The sequence below is a fragment of the Diceros bicornis genome, chromosome 13 (genome assembly GCF_020826845.1).
Source record: "Diceros bicornis minor isolate mBicDic1 chromosome 13, mDicBic1.mat.cur, whole genome shotgun sequence".
In the NCBI taxonomy this organism is placed as follows: Eukaryota; Metazoa; Chordata; class Mammalia; order Perissodactyla; family Rhinocerotidae; genus Diceros; species Diceros bicornis.
In genome coordinates this window covers 53987227-54011107 of record NC_080752.1, presented here as the reverse complement: position 1 = coordinate 54011107, position 23881 = coordinate 53987227, and the positions used below count along the sequence as shown (strand labels likewise).

Below are 23881 nucleotides of genomic sequence, written 5' to 3'. Positions count from 1 at the left end.
TTTTCCCATCCTTATGCTTCAGACAAGACTCAAAGAGACCTTCACTAAAGGACATTCCAAAGGATCTACTTCAGGTGAAGGAAAGTGATCTTAGAAGAAAGGTCTGAGATGCAAGAAGGAATGGATTTTAAAATTCCAATCTGACCATCTCAATATTTTAACGTATTTATTCCATTTATACTTACTGTATTTCAGAGTATTTAGACTTGTTTCAAACATATGACTTTTAAATTCTATTTGTTCCACTTTTCTATGCTTATTTTTAAAATTCTTACCTTGCCTTTTTCTCGAGGGAGACAACTGATGTTTTTGCTTATTTGCATTTTCTTATTCCAAGGTTTTCCTCTTCATTGGTTTGTAATTTACACACTCTATTTCTATTGTCAAGAAATATTTAAGAATATTCTTAAAATCTTACCATGTGTATTTAACTTAATAGAGCCTGTTTCTCTATTTTTCAACTCCTTCAATTAACTCCTTAACCTACCATAATCTGGCTTCTGGCCCCACCACTCCAATAAAACTGCTTTTTTCAGAAGTTTCCAAATGCTGAATTCAACAGTTCTTTTATCAGTTCGTATCTCACTGGATTTCCCTGCTAATTGGACATTTGTGATCATCCCTCCTCCTTGACAGTCTAGTCCCTAGGGTTCCTTTACATTGCACTTTCCTGGAGTTTTGCCTTCCATCTCTCTGCCTATTCCTCCTCATCCCCACTCCACCTCCTCTCCTTCTTAGGTCTTTCCCCCTTAACTCCTATTAAAAATGAATTTTTCTCCCAAGGTTCTGTCCCCAGCCCACTACTCTTATTTTAAAAATCCACCCTATGTGATCCCATACAATCAATTACTACCTCCATGGGGCTGACTCCCAAGTTCATTTCTCTATCCTGGCCTCTTCCTTGAATCTCAGATGCTTAAATCCCTTTCCAGCTGATCAACCAGATCTGGCTACATCACAGGCATCACAAATTCAACATGCCTAAAACCAAACTCCTGATTTTACACACATTCTCCCCTCCTAGAGAGAAAATCCAGTTTCTCCTCTTCCTATAAATTCTCTCTCACACAAGCTAGAAACACAGGAGAGTTCTTTGTCTCCTTCCTCTCCCTCCATCCCACATCTCATGCATTACTGAGACCTCCCAATTCTACCTCCTAAAATATTGTTTCTGGTTGTTTTTCCCACATAGTGTTCTATAGTTAATAGATATTCCAGAAAAATGAATTCCATGGAAAAATAAGTCTTGGTAAATGCTAGAAAACTATGAAAAAAAGTTTCTAACCAAGAGAAGGAGAAGACAAGCCACAGACTAGAAAAAAATATTTGCAAAAGACACATCAGATAAAGGACTATTATCCAAAATATACAAGGAACTCTTAAAACTCAACAATAAGAAAACAAACAACCTGATTTTAAAAATGGGCAAAGACATGAATAGGCACCTCACCAAAGAAGGTATACAGATGGCAAGTAAGCATTTGAAAAGATGTTCAACATCATGTCATTAGGGAATTACAAATTAAAACAACAATGAGATACCACAACACACCTATTAGAGTGGCCAAAATCCAAAACACTGACAACACCAAATGCTAGTGAGGATGTGGAGCAAGAGGAACTCTCATTCATTGCTGGTGGGAATGCAAAATGGCACAGCCACTTTTGAAGACAGTTTGGCAGTTTCTTACAAAACTAAATATACTCTTATCATATGATCCAGCAATCATGCTCCTTGCTATTTATCCCAATGAATTGGAAACTTACGTCCATACAAAAATCTGCACATGGATGTTTACAACAACTTTATTTATAATTGTCAAAACTTGGAAGCAACCAACATGTCCTTCAGTAAGTGAATGAATAAACTGTAGTACATCCAGACAGTGGAATATTATTCAGTGCTAAAAAGAAATGAGCTCTTGGGCCAGCCCCGGTGGCTTAGTGGTTAAGTCGGCACACTCTGCTTCGGCGGCCCAGGTTCAGTTCCCGGGGGTGGACCATTACCACTTGTCTATCAGTGGCCATGCTGTGACGGCGGCTCACATACAAAATAGAGGAAGGTTGGCAACAGATGTTAGCTCAGGGTGAATCTTCCATAACAAAAAAAAAAGAAATGAGCTCTCAAGCCATGAAAAGACATGAATGAGTATTAAATGCATATTACTAAGTGAAGGAAACCAATCTGAAAAGGCTATATACTCTATGATCCCAACTATACGACATTCTGAAAAAGGCAAAACTGTGGAGACAGTAAAAAAAAAATCAGTGGTTGGCAGGTGCTAGGGGAGAGGGAAGGATGAATAGGCAGAGCACAGGGGATTTTGAAGGCAGTGAAATTATTCTGTATGGTGGATACATGTCATTACACATTTGTTGAAAATCCCATAGAATATACAACACCAAGAGTGAACCCTAGTGTAAATTATGGATTTTGGGTAATAATGATGTATCAGTGTAGGTTCATCAATTGTAACAAATGTAGCACTGTTGTACAGGATGTCAACAGTGGTGGAGGTTGGGTGTGGGGGGGCGCAGGGGGTATATGGGAAATCTCTGTACTTTCCCCTGAATGTTGCTGTGAACGTAAAACTACTGTAAAAAATAAAGTCTATTAATTAAAAAAAAAGTCTTTACCAACCACAGAACTTTGCAGAGGCCTTACTGTGTGGATACTCTAGATGTACAAAAGGTGATATAACATGCAGTCTTTCCCAAACTTATGTTAGCACTTTTGTGGAACATCTTTTAGCATCTCACATGCCTCATAAGCAGTTCATGAATTGCTGCTCTGAGCCACTGGATTCTCCCCTGCCCCTACTATCATGGCCCTAGTTCAGCTCTTGCCACCTCTCTGGTACCCTAATTCTGGTCTTGTTCCCCTAAACACATTGTCCTCAGCAATGCAAGAGTGAACTGCCTAAAACTCAAATCTGACCGTGTCACGCCACTGTTTACATCACTTCAGGCTAAACTCCTTCCTAGGGTATAGGAAGCCCCCCATGATCTGGCCTGACCCCACCTCAATCTCACCTCTCACCACACCCTGACTCACATCATACCTTAGACACACTGAACTGCTTATGCTTCCCTGAATGTTCTGTGCTCTTGCAGGCCTCTCTATCTTGGTTCACATGGTATTATCTGTCTGGAATATTCTTCCCCCCGCCCCCACCCCACCTGCCCCTCCTCCAGTACTCAGCTCACGTGCCACTGTCCTTAAGAAGGTTTCACTGACACGGCTAGGTGCTCCCCAGCTCCCAATATACACTGTATAAGATTCTAAGTCTGTTGCCCCACAAGACTGTGAGATTCTTAAGAGCAGACACCATGTCAGATTCATTTTTTCTTTCCTGTTCTTCCCCAATTCTAACAGCTGATGGGCCCCAAGATCCAGTCCTCTTCCCTTTACACTTTCTCCTTAGGTGACTTCATCCGGTCTCACAGCTTTACATACCACCCTTATGACTCCCAGATCAAGACCTCCAGCCAAATGATTTCCAGTGCAGACATTTACAGTTGCTCTGCTCTTTTTCCAGATCTCCACACAACTGGCTGCTTATTCAGGTCTTGTTTCAAATGTAACTTTCTGACTAAGCCATCCAAATGGTACCATACCCACTCGCTCCCCTTAATCTGTCTTACCCTGTGTTATTACTATCTGAAATTAAATGATTGATTTACTTGTTTATTGTCCATCTCTTCTTCCACACTATCCCATGAGATTGGGGAATTTTGATTCATTGCTTTATTCCAGAGCCAAAGACAGTGTTTGGCACATAGTACACACTTATTACATATTTGTTGAATGAATTAATGCCTAACATAGATCTGGCATATAATACTTGCTAACATTCAAGTATTAAGTGCCTGATACTGTGCTAAATGCACCACAGGAATTGTTCCATTTTACCTTAAATATTAGCATTGCCCCCATTTTACAGAGACCTGGGGGTTTGGTAGCTTGCCCAGATCACAAAGTAAGAAGGGATATGAATACTGGCTGCCTGATCCAGAGTGCACTTTCTTAGCCACTGTGCGATCCTCATTGCATCTGGAATTATTTAAATGTGTACTCGAAGGAAGGAGGGAGGGGGGAGGGGTGTCTCAGCTTCTCCATCTGTTGGGGTAGTGCTTCCAGTTCCGATGATCTGAGACTCCAGCACGTACAGATCTCCACAGTTCCCTCGCTCACAACTCTAGCACCCCTGGAGAAAGGTCCCCTTTCTAACTGCCTGAGCCTGGGCCTGGCTGGTGAGTATGCCCAGTATGGAATTTTTTAAAATACAGGAAGTGAGGGAACTGCCCCTGGAAAGCAGAAAACCTGGTGTAACTTGCCCTCCTCCAAGAGTGACACACAGTACCAGTCAAACAAACAGTCCTTCCCTGCAATATTTATTAAGGAATTTACACATACACAGGAGAAAGGCAACCAGGAATTGTGGTTCCCACAGGTGAAATCTTTTAAGCAAAGTTTTCTTGTTTTAATTTTCAAGTGGGGTGAACAATGACTGAGAGGAAAGCTGCCAGGCTCTCTGCCTCATACACCTGGAACAGGTGGGGAAACAGCAGCCCGGGATACACAGGCATGAAAGAGTGATTGGCAGATTGGGAGAGGGGAAAGGAGGAAGGGAGCTATCGATGAGATTGCAATTATTTTGATTATAAGAAAAACTGCCAACAGTTTTTAGGCTGTTGATAAATTAACTCCTCTCTGTTGTAAACCTAAAACTAAAAAACAAAAACATCCAGAGCAGATGGGGAGAGAGTGGGGCGTGGAATCCACACATACGCACACAAGCAGTACACACATTAACGTCTGCATTCCCACTGGAGGGGCTGGTCCTCCAGCCATGGGGCCAGATCCTACTGGAAGCAGGATAGAGGTGGGGAAAGGGTGTGTGTTTTCGTGTGGGACCTTCATAAAGTCTTTGGTGCTAAGACAGCTGACTAAAGCAGTGAGTCCTGAAGCCTCAGATCCAGAAAGCAATTCGGGGCAAAGGAGAGTAATATTTTTGCTCATCCTCATAGGAGGGGTTTGCCTCACCCCAGGTTCCTTGGGTGAACCTGATCTAACACCCAACGAGTATTTAACTTGATTTCAGTACTTTCTTCGTTCCCATCATTCATGGGAGCATGATGCCTCCCTCTTCAACCAATAATTTAAATATGTAGAAACAGCTTATTAACACATATAGAAGTACCTCTAAACCCTCCCCTCTTTGCCTAAAGCACAACACCTACAGACCTTTCTGAGTCTGATAGGAGGATTAACCTTGTGGGAAAGGTACTCAAAGGTGTGCACATTTCTCCCACAGTTTAAGTGCCTTCTGCCAACAATTTCTAAGGTGCTGGTGCCAAGAGAGGACTTGGGGCTGAGGCTGGGGAGGAAGTCAGGACGGCCAGGGGACATGTACAACATAAAGCAACAGAGAGGTGTGCGTGTTCGGGAAGTGGTTGGGCTGGGCAGAATGCCAAACCTTAAGTGACGGACTGAGCAATTTCTAAACCAAAGAGAGATTGGTAGGAAAAGGGATGGGGTTGGGGGAGTTGGGGAAAGAGGAAAACCTGGGAGATAGGGGCTAAGGAGAGTGGTAGCCATACGGGTGTTTTGTTTTTATTTCCACATCTGAGGGCTGAGAGTCTGGTTTGCTGCCTGTCCATTCCCGCCGTTCATCGACTGTCCATAGCTCAGCATGCCATTGGCTCCACAGAAGTTCATCCCAGCCATCTGCTGGGTCATCTGAAAGGGAGAGAGGAGACTTTCAGACCAGGCTGTGGGCATGCAGCCAATTAGTGCAAAAGGCAGGGCAGGAGTCCTTCCATCTGCAGGGAGGGGGAGAAGGAGACAAAGGGAAACCGTTGTGGCACATAACTGCCCTGAACCTCACTAGATCATTTCAAGGACACCAGACCGCAGAAATGAAGGACTTTTCAGAAGGAAGACATTGATAGAGACTAATGCTCAGGGAGGAAAAGAAGGAATCCTGGAGCTACTCATCATAAAAGCAGCGTGAGAAGTTATTCTCTTCTTCCTTTCCAGTCTCTCATCCTAAATAGAAGAGCCTATTGTTAACTTGCTGTAGCCAACCCTGAGAGTATAAAGAGAAGCCCCCACGCCAGCGCTCCTGTCTTATCTCCCGCAGAGAGTTATTACTGCCAGTGTCAGTGAAAGTGCTCGTGCATGCTCAAGCAGAGAGAAAAAGAAAGAAAAAGAAACTGGACTGCTCAGAATGATCCAAGGAAGGCAAAAAAAAAAAGACCACTGCGTGTTCAGTATATAAGAAGGGAAGTTGCTGGGAGAAAACAGTCAGTGGAATAAGTCCTGGGTGGGGCTGGAGCCCCTTTATGAACTAGACTGAAAAGACTAGCCTCTGGCAGTGAACAGAAGAAACAATTTATCAAAGAAAAGTGCCTTAAATTTTCCCAAGCCTGGTACACTTTCTGTATAAGTTCTTTTTCTTTAGGAGAAGGTCTATTTTTCCTCCACCAACTTTTAAAAAAAATTTCAAGCTTACAAAAAAGTTGAAAAAGTAGTACAATGAAACCGTTATAACCCTTCCTTAAATTCACGAATTGTTAACATTTTGCCATATTTTATAAACTTTAAAAAATTTTTGATGAGCATTGAAAATTGCAGATCTTATGACACTTTACCCTGTAAGCAGGAGGCATCTCATAAGAAAGAACACTTTCCTAGAACCACTATACAATTAACATGCTCAAGAAATTCAACATTAATACAATATTCTAATATACATTTCATTTTGATATCTCCTTAGTCTCCTTTAATCTAGAACAGTTCCCTCCACCACTTTTTTCTTTTTTTCCTGACATTGTTTTAAGAATCCAAGCCAGTTATTTTGCAGAAAATCCTTCAATTTGGATTTATCTCATGTTTTCTCATGACTGGATCCAAGTTAAATATTTTTGGCAAGAATTCTGTGTAAGGGGTATTGTGTCCTTCTCAGTACAAGATACCAGGAAGCACATGATACTAATTTGTCTCATTGTTGGTAATTTTACATTTAATCATTTGGCTGACATCATATGTTTTTTCATTGTAATTAATATGTAATCTGAAGGGTGTTTCTTTGAGAACGTGTGAATACCCCGTTCTTTCTACAATTAAAAGTCATCATTCTTCTGTAAAGAAGGCTTTCCCTCCCTCTCCCACATCCATTTTTAAAAAATATCACTGTGGACTCATGGATTTTTTTTCCTTCAGTGTGTTATAATCCATTGGTGTCATTCTTTCTGATGTTCGAATTGTCCCATGTTTGGACAGTGGGAGAGCCTCCAGAAGTTGGCTCATGTGTCCTTTTGACATGTTCCCATCAGTTTTATAGCACTTCATTACTTATATAACTAAACATGAAAAAATAAAAATAAGTGCATTAAAATCCCAACTATGAAAGCTAGAAAAAGAAAAGCAAAGTAAATCAAAAGAAAGCATATAGAAGGAAATAGTAAAGATAACCCAGAAATTGAGGTAGAAAACAGAAACATGTAGAATAAACAAATCAAAACTCTGTTTTTAAAAAAAAAAAAATTAACAAAATAGATGGACCACTAGTTAACCTAACTGAAAAAAGGAGGAGGGGAGAGAAGAGCACAAACATACAAAATAAGAAATGACAAGGGAGAAACAACTGAAACAGGAAACTTTAAAAAAGCATGAGACTGCTTGGCATAACTTTTGATAAATGAATTTGAAAACCTAGACAAACTGGATAATCTAGGTAAACAGAGTTTTCCAAAACTGACTTCCATAGAAGAAACAGAGAAAGCTATCAAAGAATTACTATACAAAAAAGCAAAAGGCCCATACAACTTCACATGGGAATTCTACCAAATCTCCCAAGATCAATATTACATAATTGTTCCCAACCACAGAAAAAGGGAAACGTGAAAATATTTTTTATAAGGCAAGTATAACCTTGATACCTAAACCTGATAAAAACTGCACATGCACGCACAAGTGTGGGCGTGCACACACACTGCTTGTCTGGCACTCCTCTGCCCATCTCTTTGTTTTCAGACTTTGAATCATTTTGTTTCGGCTGTATTTTTTGTATCTAGTATAAAATTAGGTTGTTGCCTTGTGAACCAATTTGAACATCTTTTTCTTTTAATAAAAGAGTTGCTTTATTGCTATGACTGATATGTTTGGTCTCAAGTTCACCATATTATATTTTTACTGTTTTATTATATTTGCTGTACTTCATATGTATTCTATTTTGTTGTAAAAAAGTTTACTGAGATATGAGTTAGTCAGAGTTGACCATTTTGGGTCAAGTTTTCCAGATACACAGTGGGCTCTTTCAATATTATATTCAAGTCTTTTATTTCTAGGAGATTTTCTTGTATTATAATTTTAAATATATTAATTCTGTTCCACTATTTTGTTTTTCTTCTTTGAGAGTCTCCAAATATATTTATGTTAGGCCTTCTTTGCCTAATTTCCATATTACTTTCTCTCTGATTCTTTTTACTGCTGTCTATATTTAGTTTTCATTCTTAGCTGTTTCACGCCTTTCTTCAATGCCAAATATATTTTCAGTTGAATCTCTTCTCCTTTGGCCAACTTGTAATTCAGTCTTTATTTCTAAGATAATTGTGCCTTTTTTCAGTTTGTTTCCTGAGTTCAGTAAACTTTCATTTCACAACCTCCAGTTTTTTTGTCCATTTTTGTTCTAAGTTTTTGAACTTCTGATTCAAGCTGTTTTGTCTTATCTGCAGGTTTTTGTTAAAGGACATTTAATTCACATTGGTGGATTATATAACAGTTTTCTTCTGCTTATGACTTTTTTTTGAGGGAGAATTTTCATTTCCTGAAATGTTTTGATTTTCATTTTCTATTTTCTTCTCATAGTAGTTTTACATGAGTGTCATCTGCCACTTTCTGTTTATTTTGTAATGCTTATTTTTCTGAATCAGCAATAATGCAGACAGGTGTGAGGGTTTGGGGAAGTTTACCAGCTTTCTTAGTTCAAGAGCGCCCTCTTCTGTTAGTATAGTGAAATGATCACGGGGGGAGGAGGACGGTGTATCTTCTGCTTTTGTGATTCTCTTTTCCACTTCTCATTTCTTATTTTCCCTCCACCACCAGGTCTCCAAAGAGCACCTTCTCCTTCTAAGTCATCGCCTTCTCCCCTAGAAGCAATGTTTTTCCAAGGCTACCACCTATAATCCTATATATTTCAATCCTTTATTTTTGATTCTCCAAGTTCTAATCTGCCAGGTCTCAGACTTCCTCTCAGCATATCTCCAATCAGGGTAGGTCTTTCTAAAGAGTGATTTTATCTCTGTTCTGTCACCTCTAGCCCCCTGTTCCCTCTCCTCTTTTCACATAGTCTCTCTGGGATGCTGACTCTGCTGGATTTAGGTGTCATTTACTGCCACGTAATTTGAAGTTTGTAGTATTCTGTCTACTAGATGCAGTAGTCGTGGATTATGGGTGGTTTTATTTGCCCTCCTTGTTTATCTCTATCGGCTGTTTTTGGTTTTGTTTTGATGAACGTGTGGAGAGATTTAGATTTAGGCAGTTACTCTTATTCTACAGGAAGCCAGAACTCCTCAGAATGATCTGACTTTAGATAGACCTTCTAGAAAAAAAAAGCAAACCTAAGAATGTCTCTGGCATTATCTCATTTACTGTAAGGATTCAAAGGATAAGGGAGAGACACAAAGTGGAAGAGGAAGACCCAAAACTCTTGTCCTGAGTAAAATGGGGTAGCTTACCTGAGTAAGGTTCCATTGCAGCTGCTGAGCTGGCTGAACCCCATACATAGTCTGGGGCATAGCTGCCATGCCTGCCATGTAGCCAGCCTGCTGAGTGGTCATCATTCCATTTGGCACACCCATCATTGATGCCTGCATGCCACCCATATAGCCTGCAGGCATGGCCATGGGGGCAACCATCCCAGAAGCTCCTGGCTGAGCTACCATGCCTACTGGTGGGGGCATCATACTCCCCATTATGCTGTTAGGAGGTGTAACCCCAGGGAAGCTGGGATAGGCTGTGGGATATGCCATCTGGGCAGGAGCCATGAACATTGCTGCCAAGAAAACATACATACAGATCTGTTAAAGAGGAAAGCACACAGAATCAGTTCAAACTCTCACTGGCTACTCCTTTCTAGCTAGAATTTCTCAGGACTACTCAACTTCAAATGCTCTTTTAGAACAAAACAGTTAGAGTTCCCGTAAGACTTGCTATGGCTTACCAGTGGACTGCTGACCTAGCCACTTCCCTTCAGACTTCACAGAGGTGTGACACCAGACCCCAAGTATGGCTCTGAGTTACATTAATATCTATCTGCTGACATTTTGTGGCTTTACAAGAAATGTCATGTTCAGGCATGTTTGCAGTATGACGTCCTGGCCCCCAAAGCAACTGCCCCGTTTCTCAACAAATAATTCCTGCATGTAAGTCCTCATGTCTCTGGCATATTGCCATGACCCCCAAGAACTCTACCTTGGGCAGGCATTTGAGGCGTCTGGGATCCATAGAGTGAAAGGATGGAATCTTTAGAGAGCTGTTTCTTGCCTGTTTCTTCTGATTTGCTCCCTGGCTCTGGAAACAGGTTCAGGTTTTCAGGAACAGAGCCAGCACTCCCTGCAGTTGGCATGGAACCTACAACCTTAGGACAAAGAGGACAGGGAGAGAACTGGAATGGTCCTCGTGGGACCCCTATAAGGACCTCCCTCATCTCTCAGCTGCTTCTAACATCTGCAGTAAGAATTCATGGCTCAAGTGAATAGCTTCCTGACATTTTTACAAAACAAATATCTGAAAACATCTGATAGTTAAGCTCTGGTACAATTCTTTGTTCTTCAGCAAAACAATGTGATTTGGTGAAAAACAAACAAACAAATAAAAACAGCCTACAAATGATGCACCCAGAGAGAAATGAGTTTAGATCCCAGTGCAGCCATTTACTGGTTGTATAATGAAAGGCTAAGTCATATAACTTTGCAGAACTAATGTTTCCTCACCTATAAAATATCCATTTTGCAGGGTTGCAAAGAATATTTTAAATTATAAATGAAATATACAAAATCCCCTAGCACTGTGCACGGTACCTAGCAGGTATTCCACAAATGGTAGCCACTAAAAGTTTCAAGTCTTTCATATCTGCAAGTTCTCTGGCAATAACTCAGGCTGAGGAGCTGACCTGAAGTTTCAGTCTTTATAATTTGACACACCTTCAACAGAAGCCCACTCTTTTTGGGAAGGAGACAAAATGAATAGTAATCTTAGGCTGTAACAGAGATGACGCAGTGTTGAGGGAAGAATCAAGAAAACCAAAGTCTATTTCCACCGAGGAAGCATAACTTGGTTCCATGATTAAGTTATCAAAATTACCCTTTTCAGAATGCTCGTTAATCCTCAGGAGCCCACAAGACTCACCTTTCTGGGAACCGAAGAAGACGGGGATGGAACAGAGGCCAAAAGATCTAAATCCTTCTCTAGGGTATTGCTGGTCTTACTGTTTGCAATGGAGCAGGACACAGGAGCATCTGGAAAGAGAAATCCAAGTTAAAATGTAGCACTGCTCATTAAGCCCATGCCTTCCTTCTATTCTAGACACGAAGCAGACAGAGAAGGCCTACATGCTCCATCATAGACCCGGAAATCTAGGCTTTTTTGGAACCATCTAGGTTGGATGGGGCATCTATAAAGAGGCCTCACCCCACATTCCCCAGAGCATGCTGGAGAAGCCTGTAGCCCAGCTATCAGGCACAGGGCAGCAGAAACTCAAGCCTGAAGGCTACCTCAGCACCACAGCAAGGGGGCTGGCTGGCTCCCTTCTGGCTATTTGAGGGGCAAAGCTGCATAGGATTCATTTCCAGAGAGATATGAAAGGTATAGAAATTAGAAGCCTAAGTAGCCAATAGCCTAAATCAGCAGAAATGCACTGAAACCATGTCCAGCCATCGGTACTGTGAAAGGTAAAGACTAGGGTCTGTTTCTGAAAGGGGCATAATCACTAGTTCAGGGTTTCAAAGGTTTGGAAAAAAATGACCACAAGGTAATAGGCCATCTCAGAAACAGGTCTCACCTGAAAAATGAGAAGGATGGGGGAAGGGCTCACAGGCACTGGTTTAGTGAAACCTGCTAACATTTAATGAGTGCAGGCAAGAGGCTAAGAGGTTTAGAGGCATTATCTCACTTAGCCCTTCCAACAACACCTCTGAAGTAGAGACTCTTATCCTCACTGTGTAGATTAGGAAAGCAATGTTCAGAGAATGAGTAAGCTACCCCAGGTCACATAGATAGTAAGTGGCAGAGTTGGGACTCTGGCTCCAAAGGCCATGCTCTTAACGACAACACTGTACTTTTGCTCTGAAAAATGTCACAGTAAACACTTCCTTAGAACAACTGCTCAGATGTAAACAACAGGAAGAACACAAGAGAACAATCTTAGTGACCAAGACACAAACTGAAGACTTCCGTCTCTACCTATCTTCCCAGGGTCACAGAGAATTCATCAAAATTTGTAAGATTATGGGAGTGAAAAAGTCTAACTCTTACCAAGGCCCAACAAATCCATGACAGGTGCTGTGGATTTCGGAGAGCTTTTCCGAGGTAGCTGTGGATCTTCTTTTTTCTGTGGCTAAGGTGAAAATATGTTATAGAAAGAAATAAGCAGGTGTTTTTGAGGCTTTTCCCCCTCTCCACTGTAAAGCTGCAGGTATTCTTGTGGTATGGTTTCTGTTATTCAAAGAGAGTTACCAAAGAGACAAAACTCAGGAAGTGTCAGTTGAAAGAATCAAGTCAGAAGGCACACGTGCATAAATCAAAACTAAAGTGAAAAACAAAGATATCATCTGTGCTTGTTTGGCTTTCTGAAGAGAAAGATCTTTCTGAAACCAAGACAACCACAGATCAGGGGAGCCAACAGAAGTAGCAGTTTTTGGTCCCAGGAAAAGCCAAGAATAAAGGTAGGTGTCTGATGGTACAAGAGTTGAGAGCCAACAAATCTCCCAGTGATTGGAAAACCTTTAATACCAAAAGGAAGATCAGTTTAAAGATTACCTAATTCACTCTGCCAAATCACTAGACTGTGATCTGCCGACAGTGCAATTCAGAATGAAGATAAAAGACTCTTCCTTAAGCAAATAGTAAAAAGTTCCCTCTCCCAAGATTCCAAGCTCTTATATATTATAAATCTACTACTACAGCCACAGTATGTCCTGTGGAAAAAGAAAGGTGTCTACTTCAATATGACAGAGCAAGAATACAAGAAGGGATTGTTTAAAGTGGATTAGTATGGCCTGGCTTCTGGACTGTTCTTAACTGCAACAGGAAAATGAGGTACAGAAGGTCTAATGAGAGAAGGACTAATGTAGCTTCTGCTCAGAAGGTGTCACACAGCCTTGGCATTCTGGCATGGAACGTGCTTCTTGCTCAGATGGGACAGATGCAGTTCCCAAGCTCCCATCTGGCCCCAGAGAGAAGTGTTACAGAGCAGATTATGCAGGAACAAGACGATGGGAAAGGAGCAGCAAGGGCAGCAGGTAATATCTAAATGTGGACCCCTTGAGCCCCAGGTGCAATGGTGCAGTCTGCTATTAACCCCACCCCCACCCCTCCCCTCCACACATACAACACACCCGAGGCCACCCACACAGTGCAAATACTTGCCCACTTACCATTTTAACTTTCTCAAAAACAACAGGTTCCATTTTTTTCTCTGAAGCTGGTTCACTCCCTCTTTTCCACTTGTCATCTTTTTCTTTCTATAGTGATTTAACAAAATAAGACAAAGAACACAGGCCTCATGGTGACCAACAGTTCAATAAATTATAATTCCAAATGTCCAAAAAGGATACAAAAAAATCCCTATTGAAATTGAAGCAGGAGTCCAACAAACTCGGGGGTTTCTTGGTGTGGGGCATGAGAGCTGGCCTCTTCCACATTAGCCTCGATGCTGTTAAGAGCGATCCTCCAAATGTCTTAAGCACCTGGAAATGTGCAGTCTAGGCTATCTATAGAGGTTGAACATTTCACCAGTGCTGCCCCTTTTTGACCCAAGTTTAACTTGCTCATGCTTTGAGGGGTCCCCCCTCATCTTGGTAAACTAGTGAATAAGTTCATGTTCATCTTTCTGGGCAGATCCTTTGTGATTTTATAAATTCAATCGTAAGTTCTTTCAATCTTCATCTCCTTTTTTAAAAATCAGAAAATAAACTGTAATTTCAGGCTTAAAGATTAGAAAAAACAAAATCAAGGAAATAAGGCAAAAAGGAGTAAAAGGATTAAAGTATCCCTTTTAGGGTGTCCAAATGAGTCGTCTGTATAAAAGCAAAAAGCACATCAAAAATAAAATATTAGAAAGTCTCTCTCAGTTTTTGTTACTTTCAGAGGCAGTTTCATAATACTTTCACAGATTATAATGTTATTGGTCACATTTTTAACATCAGACATCTAAATGCAAACCAGAACCCCAAAGTAAACTTAAGAAAACAGGCATATAAAAGGAAGTATAGCATATATATGAAAAAATATTCAGCCTTGCTAATGATCAAAAAGTGAAATTTAAAATGCATTTTAGGGGGAGAAAGATCTTAATAATAATACCTAATGTTGGTAGGGATGAAGTAAAACTAGCACTCTTATACAATGCTGAGAAATCAGTGTAAAATAGTGCAACTTCTAGAAAGTATATTGGCAAAAGTATGAAGAGAAAAATACTGAAAGCTTTTGACCTAGATAATACCATAGCTTGTATTACATCTTAAGAAAATAATCCAGAATATGGAAAAGGTTTTATGCACCAAGAAGTTCATCCCACAATTATTTATGCTGAATAAAAACTTAAACAACCTTTATGCCACAGAAAGAGAATGGCAAAATAAACTGTGGTCTAGCTACTCACTGAAAGATGCAACAATTAAAGATTATGAAAGCTATATTAGTAACATAAAAATACATCATATGTTAAGTTGAAGGAAAGCAGGAGACATTCTATATAACTGTATTACAATTATGCCTCCAAAAAGTTACTACATAGAAAAAAAGAGGGACTACAGCAAGATGATAATCATTAGTAAAGATGATAAGAGTAGGCATGGATTTTCCACTTTAATTTTCATATTATCTCTAAAATGATATTATAATCACAAAGAACACATGCAGCTATGTCTGTTTCATACAGAGTGTAACACTTTAATACAGACCACTTTACTTCTTGAAGTTAAAAATGTTTTATCTGTCCATTAAAAAAGAATACTCTTTAATTAACAAAGCCAGTTTCAATTTGATATTAAATGTCTTCACTTAGCAAATATTAATTCTTGGCATATAAGTCTTCACAAGAATATTAAAAACAATCTAAGTACCTTAAATAAACATTTTTGAAATAGCTTTTTGGTAAACAGGAGATATTTCCTTCCTCAGCGAAAAAATTTCCTTCCTAAGTGAAAACATTCAGGGAGTAAAACAGGCTGTTTTCGTGTGTATGGTACACCAGCGACATAATTATGAATGAACACTATCTTCATATGGGAACTCTTCCCTCCTCCCCCATCTTCTGGATTATCTCAGATACCCTTTTCCGACCTCATCTGATTTCATACCTTCTGGTACAAGGAACAGAGCCAAGCAGACAGGCCATAGCTTTCTACAAATAAAAGGAAATGTGTATGCTTTGGTTTCAAACCTTTTTTGATGATGCCATCCAAGCTGTAGCTATACACTGGGTTAATTCTTTCTTGCACCAGTTATGATAACCCCCAGGTCCCTTTTCTGGATGACTGAGAGGTAAGAGTCCTTCCAACTAAGTTGAGAAGAAATTTTCTTTACTAACTACACGTATTACCTTGTACTTACTTGCCTGCATTGAAATTTACCTTCCAGTTAATGCCCCTTTTCACACCACCTCAAAAGATCAAGCTGGAACTGATTCCAATAAGCTTGATTTTAAATTACCTGGAAGGGCTTAGAGCCCTGTGTCAACTTAGTGATTTCACTGGCTAGTATATCCTCCATTAAAATAAATAAACTAGATAGATGATAGATAGATAGATAGATAGATAGATAGATAGATAGATAGATAGATAGATAGAGAGAAGATAGGTAGGTAGACAGATAGCTAGGTAGATAGATAGATAGGTAGATAGATAGATAGGTAGATAGATCAATAGATCGATAGATCGATAGATAGATAGGACATGTGCTGGAACTGGAGAATCCTATACTCTCTATATTTTGGCTTGAGAAATAATTGATTATTCCTAAGAGAATTTACTGTAGAATCTTATCAAAGGCTTTTGGAGTTCTAAATAGTCATATTTATTGGTTCTCCTTTGGTTGTCATTAGTCAGGCATATTTTCTTTTTCCAGAAAGCATGTTGTATTTCCTCCCATATGTTATACTTGTCTTAGTTATCATACACTGTATTTCAGATTCTAACCACATGCCCAGGTTGGAAAGTGTACTTCACAAGTGGTAGTCTCCTTCTAAAACCCTTCTCAGGAACAAGGGTCCCCTTGGCAATCAGTCCATCAACTCACTGGAAATATACACTGGTCAAAATGAAGGAAACTCTGGTGATTTAATTATACCTAATTTTGTTGACTTCATTTATAGAAAACAATGTATACACACACACACACACACACACACACACACATGTATACACACATACGTATACACACATACATGTTATTCTATTTGATCTAATATGCCCGTCATGTCCATTTGAAGAAATAATTTGGAACTGGGAATCACTAACATCTAAATACAGATCAAGGCAAAGAAGTCATTGATGGTTTGCCTTGTCCATCCCTGAGGCAAAAGTCTGCTCCATGATATCTCATGGTCTTGATTCAATAACTGGCTTTTTTCTACATTTTTTTTTTGGATGGTTTTGGAGTATTTTGGTAGCTGTTCATCAGATTCTTCCCTGGCATGATTAATAAGCAAATTACTTATTATAAACAAAACTTGAAAGATTTACAACGCACCCTAAAGGCATTGATGTCCAGACTTCGGTCCATGTATTTCTTCTTCTCATATTTATCTCGAATAAACCCCTCGACAGCTCTGTGAAAAGCTTATTAAGGATAAATCAAACAAATATGTCCCACAATATGACTGTAAGAGGTCAATTTATAGCCCATGGAACATTGTTCTCCTCTCTCCCTCCTGCCTGGTTTCCATATGGCTCCTGTCTCTTCACATGCAGTTTCTATGACCAAACCTTAAAATGCCTCCTTCACGGTTACAGCAGGGAATCACCATTTCCTATGATTTTCCTTCAGAATAATGATAGCAGCAAATGGGATTAATCTTCATATCGACATCAGAGGAGCCTTGGCTGTTCTAGAATATAGGTAAAGCAGTCAATTATCTATTTTAAAGCTCTTAGGTCACAGGCCTTAAACAAAGACACCTGAGTGTCCCTTAAAAATATAAGCTCTTGTGCCCCACTGCCAGATTCTAATCAGTGGGTCTTCTGCAGGACCCCAAATCTGCATTTTAACAGGATCCACCTGCACCCACCAAAAAGCAAACTCTAACAAGATGGTTTACAAACCACATTTTGAGAAGCACTGCCTTTAGGGGGTTTGATTTTGTGAGCTAGGTGCTATCCCCGTTGAGAGGATGGGGGAAGAAAGTTATTGATTAACTTGTCTACAACAGTTAATTCTTTCACATAGGACATAAAAAGGCATTAAAAATGAATGGTAGTTTTGCTGATTCGAAATAGCACAGAAAACTATTTTTTTTATCAAACGATAGTTTCAGAGACCCAAAAACTTTTGGAGATGTCCCTTTATGGAAGAATTCACAGTGAACCACTGTATTCCTTAATTAAGTGAACCACTTAATTCCTGAATGAGTCTTCTCCATGTGACACCACCATTTTGACATTAGAAAGTATACACGTGTTTTTTTATGTCTTGGTTGCAGGAGAGAGGAAAAGCAAGACTTTGACTAATCCACGAAGAGATGGCCCAGTCAGATCATGGGTCTTGAGTCTTGTGTGACTCTCTCAAAACACCAAAATACCACTCAGCTTTCTAAGTTGCTCCAGAAAAGATACGGGTCTATTTGAGGTCGCCGAAAGGTCTCAGGAAGATAAGCTTCATAAAGTCGGTTTGCCTTTCCATTCCCCATCTCTTGCATGCACTGTAATCAAAGAGATATGGAAACGTAGAATGTCAGATCAGGAAAGAATTGAGAAACTTCTCACCCAATTGCAGCATTTTACAATTGAAAAACCAACCTAGAGAGTGGCAGAACAAGATTCAAACCTGTGTATTCTGATTACCAATCCATGAATCTCTCTACTCTACTCCCAACCATTTGCCCCCACAGGTGTCTTTCCCAGCACCCCCCAGTTCTGTTTATTGAGAGATTTGTCTGACAAGACACATTTAATTCAGTAATAATTCAAGGTCCCATTTGAAAGTCCAAAAGACATAGCTACCAATCAAAATGTGTACTTCGAAGGCAATCATCAGTGCTTAATCAGGCAGGGAATAACTACAATTCTGAGTTTATACTATTAATTAACCTATTCAGCTTTATTACCAATAAATGTATTTCCCATTAGGCTTTTGAAATAAACTCCTTAACACTTGTGAGGGATAAATCCCAAGATCTTTTTAAATCTTCAAATTCCCAAATATCTCCATGGCATGTAATTTCCTTCATAAGATACAGTCAAGTATAACTGAAAAATATAACTAACCTTTTAGACCTTGAATGAATCTATAAAAACAGTCTAAAATAATTTCTAAAGCCATTTTCTGGTTAAGAATAACCTCTTATTTCCATCACCAACTTTAGCAACTGGTTTTCTTTGGAGCCTCTCTTCCCCTACCCTTCCCAGTTTTTTTTAAAATCACTTTTAAAAGTTTCAATGCAGGAAGGGAATAGAGAACAACGAAGCCACATCAAGGTGCAGATCTTAGGCCAGCTGGACTCACTAACTTAAGTGTCTCACTCCCAGCCTACCAACCCAACAGCAAGCAAGATTCATATATGCATTTTAGCAATAAAATATTATTATAAGTCTGTAAGTTGGAGGATTTTTTTTTTTAGTGAATATCTAAAACTACAAATGTTAGATCTAGTTTAAGTTTAAGGTTAGTTTCTAGGATCCTAGAAAATAATCCAAAGATTCTCTTTTATACGTTCTTGGACCCATGGGTCCTAGCCCATAGACTATTTGCATTTTGACGGAGGTAAATTATAGGTAGAATAACTTGTATCTTAAATAGAAAGACTAAAAATTTCTCTATTAAAGTATGAGAATCTGACATAAGTGTTTAACAACTTAACTTTCCTTTATTTTTGTCACCTTTGTGCCCAGTTTGACTGAAATTCATCTGGAACTACTTTTACATGGCAGTGTGGGAGCAGCTGACTCACACCTGGGCTGCGTAAGTACCTGAATCTGTTCTTGCGTCCACTGGTCGAGGTTAACTGACTTTACCCTGGATATGTGCACCCCCAGGTTCCTGTGGATTCCAGCACATCGAATACAGATGAACACACCAATGTTCCAGGAGGCCCATCGTGGCCCTGTGAAGGTCAGGAACAGGGCAATGAAGTAAAGTAAAACAACATTCAAAGCCCAAGCTGGAATATTTAGATCACCAAACAACATTTCTGCTAGAACATAAGTGAGAGAATTGTTACCACAATCACCTTTTTATTGGTTTTGTTCTTTCCCCCATGGATCAGCGTTTTTTTTTAGTTTAGTTTTAATTTTTTTACGTGTACAATACAGTGGCTTTTAGTATATTCACACAGTTGTGCAACCATCATCACTATCTAATTCCAGAACATTTTCATCACCCCAAAAAGAAATCTCAAACCCATTAGCAGGCACTCCTAATTTCCTCCCAACTCCTCTCCCTCAGCCCTGGCCACCAGAAATCTTCTTTCTGTCTCTATAGTTTTGCCAATTCTGGACATTTCATATAAATGGAATTATACAATATGTGGGCATTTGTGTATGGAGCAGCTTTTTACAGTGTCTGATAATATCAGTGTTCAAATGCAGATGTTATAATACTAATAAGTAATAATACTGTTACTTAAATAAAGAAAAATCCCAGGAGAACAGTGCAAAAACATGTCCTATTCTGGTTAGTATCTTACATGAGCAGCCCCCCCTCAAGAAACTGTTCAATGGTGGTACGGCCTGGATTCGGTTTTCCTAAGAGGAAAAAAGATACAGACATGCCATGCCAGCCCAAGGCTCAACCTGAAATTTAAAACTTTGTCTATCCTTCCCTCCCTCCCAGGCCTATAAAATATGCATCCAGATTAACTTAATAGGATCCTTTCCCCTGGGGCTAGTGTCCCTACTTTACCCAACTACAGAATTATCTATATTCAAGATTGTCAAATGATAAAGATGCTTATTACAATAAAAAAAGAAATATCAGATATGTATTTTAATAAACAACTGTTACATAATTTCCCATTCTCTGCTGACTTTGCTTACCCAAATAATCTCTCTGGAATATTATCAAACTCCTCTTCCTAATATTTATACAGGAAAAAGGCAACTTACTTTTATACGACACCTGCCAAAGACTTACTGAAAAACCACTAATATTTCCTTCTCCATCATTCCGCTAGGCAGAAATTTACCACATAAAATAAGCATGCTATCATGGTTAAAGGTTGCAATAAAGAGGTGAAAAGTCACTAATTGATTTTCTACAGAGAGAAACAGGACCTGTGTTTGGAACAGCAAAGGGCACAAGACTTCAGTTCTGCCAGACACAATTATTTGGTTGGTCTGCGAGTTTTGACAGCAGTTTTAATGAAGAAACACTAGAATCAGGTGGCAGAAAATTATTCTTAGAAGTTTGAATCCACAATTATTATAAATAAGAGGGTAAATTTTTGACAAAGATATCACTCAGATACTATGGCAAATACTACAAATATAGAAGGCTCAAATCCTCTTATAACCACCAGGTGGTGTTCTCTGCCTGAAACTTTATCCCAATACCTTCTTATTGCTTTTATCTTGATCTAAAAAGACCTTTGGTCCCTTCAAATCCCTAGATAGATTTGCACAGTAGGCCTGCCATATAGCTAAGAAACACACAATGATACACACATTTCTTTCGGGTGGTGGGGAGTTATATAAACACAAAATGAAAACCCTCAACAGATGTGAATGAGGTTTCTTAGGGTGCTGTATGTCTGTTTTGGGTTACAGTTTTCATAAAAGAACTCAGATAAGATCTAAGTTATACAGGACTAAGAATGAGACCAAAAGTTAATATTTCATGTTTCTTTACCATTTTCCCTTTGCTCCAGATTCTGGAGTCTAGAACTCATGCTAAGAAAGTTAAAATATATTTGTTTGCTAACAAAACCAGAAGACAAAAACACTAACTAAAAGTTAGCTGTGGAATGTTATACTGTTTGCTTCCTGGCCCTAAGTCTGGAGAAGGATATTCCCAATCATCTAAGCCACTGTCACAACTATGGAATTTCTCCAGATCCCAGAGTATTTAAAGTCTCTTGGCCTCTGAGGAATAAGAGACTAAGACCTGAGCCATTAACAAGGCCTCAGTACAGAAATACAGGCAACAATATTTCCATGAAAAGTCGGAGGAGAGCCTCCTCTGCCCTCCTCCCACATCCCTCCTACAACCTTTTCCCAGTGAAATAGTGGCAGTTCTATCTCAGACACTCGGCATCCTTTTAGTTTTGAGCCACTAGATTTATTAGTCAATAACTGCATGCTCCACAAAAGATTCTGAAATTGGAGAAGAGGAAAACACACGAGACAAAAGTTAATTAGATGGCTGAAAATGTGGGAAAATGGTGTAGTTATTAAAAGTAGTCTTTGCAGCCAGAAGAGACTTAGGTTTGAATGTCAGCTCCATCAATGATTAGCTGTGTGACCTTCAGAGAGACACGTAAACTTCCTAAGCCTCAGTTTCCTCATCTGTAAAATGTGTACAATAATATCCACCTCACAGTGCTTAGAACATAGAGAGATAATAATAAAAGAGAGCTACATATAAGGACATGGTATAGAATGAGACTTCCAGAACCTATTTCCCATTCACCTTCTTCACTGATAAGGGCCTGTTAACTCAATCATATGTATATACCAATACTCTATGCAACACCACAGAATGCTTCTTTTTAGACAGGAATGAGTTCTAGTCCTAAAATGTCAGAACCAAAATTGACTGACTGAATATCAGAAAGAAGAAATTTACCCTGGATCCAATTTCAAAGTCTTCTGGAAAACACAAAATTTTAAGCAGCTTCCTTTATCTCCCTGAAAATACTCCTTGAAAATGTACTATCTAAACCCCCACCTGCTCCCCGTCTCTGCTGTAGACCACACCTGCCCTTGTGCCCACACATGCCTCCACGGCCCAGACAAAGGCAAGTGCAAAGCTGTCAGCCTGACATGCTTCGACTCCACAGTATCTGGTGTTGCTGCTACAAGGCCAGCCTACTTAAAATCTGGTATACTTGCGAAGATAAACCAATTGTTCAATACACATTGGTCGTGGCAACCAAGGAGAAAATATAAAAGATACCACTTTCAAGTTGAAAATGGAAGAGACTCTGAGAGGCAATATTCCGAACAATTTTGAAAGCAGAGAAGATAGACAAGCGATATAAACTGGTAATGATTAGCATGACACAAGAACAAGGTCATGGCCAAGGGAACAGACTCAACAGGAGCCTCAGAGCAGGCTCAGGAAGCATTAAGCAATATTAAAATTAACATATAATCACTCTGCAATAAGGAATCAGTGAAGATGAAGGAAGTATGTAGATTTGGTTGATCTATCAAGACACTGACTGTAGTTAAGTGCCAGCCCACTACCAGGGAAATCCGCACTTACACTGACTAGTTGCATGCGTTTTGACAAGTCTCTCTAGGGCTTATGTTTCCATTTGTAAAATGGGAAGCATATAAGCAATATCCAATTTACATTCAATTCCTGGACAGCTTCTACAAACGGAGTATCTACTGCTGCCCTGCTGCATATTTCCCTTGCTGCCAAAACTTCCCCCACCACCAGAGCTGCCAGGTTTCAAAGGGTTCTGGGTTTGAGAACTCAGCAGAGAGAAGAGGAGAACTAGAGTTACAGATAGCTTGAAGCTACTATTATAATAATTACAGCTTGTTGATCTCTAACTTATGGCATTCCAAACAAATAAATGTTGAAGGAAAAAAAAAAAACATTGATAAATTGATGGCTGCCCATACGTAGCCTTGCCAGCGTCATGGAGCTGTTGAAAAGCTCTTCAAAAGGAAGAGAGAGAAAATCTCTTCCATCTTACATTGAGGCCCCGTTGAATCTGTCTTGGAAACTTGTCTAGAATGTATCCATCCATCTCTACCTAGACCTCATCTCTCACCTGTAAGCATTCATTATTGTAGTATGATTTATTGCATACCTACTATGCGCCAAGCACTCTACCTGCTAGGTACTAGGGATACAAAGGCAGAGACAACAAAGATGAGAGTCCTCGATTCAAAGACCTCACGGACTAACAACTAATTGGTCTCCAGACTCCTACCAGAATAATCTTTCTAAAACACAAATCTGTACACATCAGGCCCCTGAATATATATACCATTCATGTAGTCTCAAATATAGAGGTGGAAATGTAGATTGGTGCAAATTTTGGGAATGTCATATTCCAAACAAGATATTCCAAATCTTTTGCCACAAAACCTGCTCTTCCTCCATTCTTCTCCATCTTAGTCAATTACACCTCCATCCATTCAACTGCATCAGTCAAAAATTTATGCATCATCTTTGATATCTCTCTCCTTCAATCCCCATATTTATACCATCACCCAGACCAAAACATCTCTCAAATCAGTATCTCTTCTCTCCATCTGCAAC

The 23881-nt window shown here is 39.5% G+C and overlaps 1 protein-coding gene across 3 annotated transcripts in view; it reads right to left on the bottom strand.

Annotated features, from left to right (window-relative positions):
• Positions 1-4378: 4378 nt before the first annotated feature.
• The window catches only part of SMAP2 (small ArfGAP2), a 43643-nt gene continuing 24140 nt past the window's right edge, over positions 4379-23881 (bottom strand). For all 3 annotated transcript variants that reach the window (XM_058553793.1, XM_058553795.1, XM_058553794.1), the window contains exons 2-10: positions 19414-19547; positions 18061-18146; positions 16979-17057; positions 13663-13749; positions 12542-12623; positions 11417-11526; positions 10481-10646; positions 9745-10061; positions 4379-5743 (exon numbers count right to left, since the gene is read on the bottom strand). In XM_058553793.1, coding sequence (XP_058409776.1) covers positions 5618-5743; positions 9745-10061; positions 10481-10646; positions 11417-11526; positions 12542-12623; positions 13663-13749; positions 16979-17057; positions 18061-18146; positions 19414-19547 — 1187 coding nt within the window. In that variant the 3' untranslated portion in view covers positions 4379-5617. The remainder of the gene's footprint in view (positions 5744-9744; positions 10062-10480; positions 10647-11416; positions 11527-12541; positions 12624-13662; positions 13750-16978; positions 17058-18060; positions 18147-19413; positions 19548-23881) is intronic.